Below are 4609 nucleotides of genomic sequence, written 5' to 3'. Positions count from 1 at the left end.
GACAAGTTCTCGGTGGTCGTTCTGACTTCTGTTACTAAACCTAAGCAATTTGAATATCTGTCTTTGAACCTAAAACATGGCTCATCTTAAAATATTGTTGTATCTTGCTGTTATAGACCTCCATCTGCTAACTGTTGGCTCTCTGGATTGTATTTTCAAATTGTTATCACAGAATGTCAACTCTGAGTTTGTCCTGATGGGTGATCTGAATCAGGACTGGCTAACATCTAGCTCTGATCAACTTATAATTATATGCAATACCTACAATCTCACTCAGATTGTCAACAGTGTAACGASGTTGAATATAAAATATCCTCTGAAATCCTCTTTGATTGATTTGATATTAACCGATACTCCTCATCGTTTTAATGCTTCTGGTAAGTGATCACTGTGCTATTGCCTGGGTGAGAGATGGTAAAATTCKTAAGAAATCTCCACGTGTCATTACGAAAAGAAACTGGAAGCGGTTTGATATTCAAGTTTTTTTACATGATGTATCTAGCATTGAATGGAATAGAATGGAATTAATTCCTGATGTTGAACTAGCCTTTTCTTACTTTCACAACGTATTCCAGGATGTATGCAATAGGCCCCTTTTTAAAAATTCAGGATTAAGGGCAGAGAGAACCCTTGGTTTACTAAGGAACTTACAAAAATCATAAGGGAACAAAATGCTATGTGGGCTAAAGCAAGAAGGACTGGTTTGGCAGATGATTGGATGGCTTTTAAACATCTTCGAAATATGGGTGTGGCTATGATCCGTAAATTGAAAGCAGACCACTACCTGAAATCTACTTCACATAATGTAAATAATCCATCCAAATGTTGGCAAGTAGTGAAAAGTTTGGAGTGCAGAAAAGATACACAGCTTCCTAAACAATTGTTGGTCGACACACAGATTGTAACTGAGAGAACCTCCATTCTGAAAGCCTTGAACCAGCATTTTTTACATGCAGGCAGTTTATTTGAAAAGGTCAAAGGTATAGTTGAGCCCCCTATGAATTTACCTGACACCCCTGTGCACTCCTTCATCAGGTTCTCCTTTTCATCCTTCTCTGTTTCAGAAGTGTGTAAAGCCCTGAAAGAAATTGATTTTTAAAAATCCCCTGGCCCTGATGAACTAGACCCTCCTACACCTAGCCGCAGACATCATTACTCCCCCCTTAACATGTATTTTTAACCTTACGCTTGATGTTAAGGAAATCCCCAAGTTACGGAAATCTGCTTTTGTACTGCCTCTCCTGAAAGGTGGAGATCCTTCGCTACTTGACATCTATCGACTCATATCACAACTGTCTGTACTGTCAAAGGTACTGGAGTCCTTAGTTAGTAGACAGCTAAAGACCTACTTCCAAGAAAACAACATCTTAAATGGAATGCAATCAGGTTTTAGGTCTGGCCACAGCACTGTTTCAGCAACATTGAAGGTTTTAAATGACATCCACTGTGCTCTTGATAAGAAGTTACATTGTGTTGTCTGTCTTTATTGATTTGTCGAAGGCTTTTGACACCGTGGACCATGCTGTGTTAGTGCATCAATGTCATACTATCACCTGCATGATTATGGTGGGAGCTAAACACCAGGTCTCCTCACGAATGTTTGACGTAGACGGCTAACATTTGACGGTATAGTAAACTCCAGACAAAGCAAACAGCTTCTTGGGATACGCAAGTGTAAAGTCAGCGTAAGGGAGCCAGCGTAACGTCTCAGCCTAGCTATGAGATTACACTTATAGCGCTAATACATTGTAAGATAGCTAGGGATAAGACGTGTAAAATCAGCAACGTGTCACGTACATTTAGCCTAACGGCGAGCGCAGCCAGCTATCAGTCTAGCTAGTTAAACAAGCAATGAATAATACGTGCCAAATCCAATGTCCTTACTATTCGCATGAATATGCTGGGAGCTAACCGCAACCAGGTTCAATGTTAGCTAGCTAACATTCTGGCTCTATCTAGCAAGCAAAGCAGGATCTGGAAATCGTAGTATATTACGAACATACAGCAAGGGCAGCTTAAGCCGAGCTGACAGTCTACTCTTGCCCATCTAGCTAATCGAGTACATTTTAGCTTGAACATGAAACCACTTTCCTGTTAAAATTAGAGAACACATGTAAACTATGCTGTAATAATTGTAGCTAGCTAACGGTAGACTAACTCTTTACTGTTACATCATGCTAGCATGATTGGGGTTGCCTGCAGACCTTCCTGTATTAGCCTTACGTACCTACTCTTTCCTGTGACACAGTCCCCTCTTCTCCTCTCTTCTCTCACCTCACTTTCTCGGCCTATTTCTCCCACCCTGTTCTTCTCTTTCTATCCTTTATCCCCCAGTCCTCAGGTTACATATACAGTATCGCCTTGTTCTGGTGGCCCGAACTTTCCCTTTCCACGCACCTGCCCTCTTGTGGTGCGTTGTCTCCAGCCTCCTTCTTTACCAACTTAGTGCTCAAACACGCACAAGCTGCTCTGTGGTGTCCCCAGAGTCCTGTGGTCGTCCTGTTTGCTGCTCCAGCACTAGCTGGAGATGCGTGTCCCGTCCGGTACCTAACCAGTTCGGACCACGCACTAGGTCCTAATGTGCGCTCCCAGGGTCCAAGTATGGCCGCTGTCCCTTCTCGCCCGCACTAGCCTGTAGATGCGTGTGCGCAGCCGGACCACCAGTTCCGAGGCACCACGCACCAGGCCTACAGTGCGCGCTCAGCCGGCCAAGTAAGTTGCCGTCTGCACAGCGATCGCCTGAACTGCCCGTCTGCCAAGCGCTGCATCTGAGCATCGCGTCTACCTCAGCGCGCCATCTGAGCCATCCGTCTACCCAGCGCCCTCTGAAGCCATCCGTTCACCCAAGCGCGCAATCTGAGCGCATCCGTGCTGCCCGAGCCATTGAAGGCCGCGCTGTGTACTGTGTCCGGAGCCGTGCGATAGCCGCTTCGTCAGTTCAGGCAGCCCTAGAGGCCATTCGTTCAGACAGGATCTTGCAGAGTGCGCCAACCCAGGACCAGGATCGTGGCACGACAGACTGGCTGCCAAGACCGTTCACAGGATCTCGCCAGAGCGCGCAGACCAGAAGGAGTCTGCCAGAGCGCAAACTCACAGCCAAGGCGAAAGTCTGCCAGATCCGCCAGCTCCAAGCTCATGTGCAGATGCAGAGGATCCGTCAGCCTAGCCATGGTGCAGGCCAGATCGTCAGCCAGCTGAGCACGATCGAGCAGCTCAGCAGCAATCCGTCAGCCCTAGCCATGAGCAGCAATGATCCGGTCAGCCGAGCCATGAGCAGCCAGAATCGTCAGCCGCCATGAGCTAGGCCAGTATCGTCAGCCGCAGCCATGAGCAGTCCAGTCTGCGGGCTGCCAGCCAGCCCATGAGCAGCCAGATGCGTCAGCGCAGCCATGAGCAGCGAGATCCGTCAGCCAGTTCATGAGCAAGCAGATCGCAGCACTTGACGCAGCCGAGACCAGCCAGCAATGGTAGCAGGCCAGATCCGTAGCGCATGAGCAAGCGCCGCTCTGGGCGCCATGGGCCTCCTCAGTCCCGAGCTGCCGTCCCTTCAGTCGCGGGAGCTTGCCGTCCTTTTCGGAGTGTCCTAGGCCGGAGCTGCCGTCCCTTCAGTCCGGAGCTGCTGTCAGGTGCTGTCGTCCAGTCGCGGAGCGCCCCCGCGGAGCTGCGTCCTCAGTCCGGAGCTGCCCGTACCTCCCAGTCCGGGAGCTGCCGTCCTCAGTCCGGGAGCTTGCCGTCCCTCAGTCCAGTGAGTAGGCCCCTTATCCGTGGTTGCTCTCATGGAGCGCGCTGGATATCCCTTGGTGCTCTCCGCTGTATCCGTGTCGCTGACGCCCAACGTGATACGCTTCCTGGTACTCGTCTGCCGGCTCTCTTTTAGTCCGGGGAAAGCTGCGCCCCTTAGTCCGGAGTGCTCTTAAGTCGCGGCGCCTGGAGATTGCGTTGATGGAGCTCTAATTCAGTGGGGTTAATGTGGAGGGGGGTCATGATTGGGAGAGCTAGGAGGCGGTTAGTGACTGGTGGTGGGGTGGGGACCCAGACAGCGTGCTGGGCGCCACTTGTGGTAGGAAAGCCCACCCGAGACCCTCCTCTCTAGATCTTTGTGTGGCTGGTTTGCGCGCGGAGTTCTGCACCTTAAGGGGGGGGTTTATGTCAGCGGGCGACTGGCTCGTAGTATTCGCGGTCTCGTTGTGTTTCTGTTATTATTCTAGTTGAGTTCAGGGTGTGACAGGGGAATGTTTGTTGGTGGTGTGTTATGGTGTCTTGTTGGGTGGAGTAGTGGTTAAGGGGGTGTGGGTAGTAAGTGTATGAGGTTTGTGTGAGTGGTATGTGTGTTTCTACGTTGTGTTATGTGAGGTTGTAGTTGTGCTAGGAGAGTCTATGGTGTGCGCTGATGGGTTTCCAGATTAGGAGACAAGATGATTTCTGTGTGTTCTGATTTGGGAGCGCTATTTACAGTGTAGCCTAGGCTTTCCGTTTGATGTGGGGTAATTGTATGTGCTAGACGTTTTGTAGCCATGTTGTATGTGCACGACGTTTATTAGCTTTCTCGGTCGTTTGTTTTGTTAGTTTTGTAAGAGTGTTTTGTTTTTGGTTTCCTTCTTCATTAATA

General features: G+C 49.2%; 1 protein-coding gene across 1 annotated transcript in view; it reads right to left on the bottom strand.

The window, feature by feature from the left end:
* LOC139025213 (uncharacterized) overlaps window positions 1-1032 on the bottom strand; it is an 8416-nt gene extending 7384 nt beyond the window's left edge. The window contains exon 1 of the mRNA XM_070440283.1: window positions 1008-1032. Within this exon, the coding sequence (XP_070296384.1) occupies window positions 1008-1032 (25 nt within the window). The remainder of the gene's footprint in view (window positions 1-1007) is intronic.
* Window positions 1033-4609: the final 3577 nt, after the last annotated feature.

The sequence above is a fragment of the Salvelinus sp. IW2-2015 genome, unplaced genomic scaffold (assembly GCF_002910315.2).
Source record: "Salvelinus sp. IW2-2015 unplaced genomic scaffold, ASM291031v2 Un_scaffold2375, whole genome shotgun sequence".
Lineage (NCBI taxonomy): Eukaryota > Metazoa > Chordata > Actinopteri > Salmoniformes > Salmonidae > Salvelinus > Salvelinus sp. IW2-2015.
The sequence above is the reverse complement of the archived record's forward strand: the minus strand, read 5'-3'. Positions and strand labels throughout refer to the sequence as shown.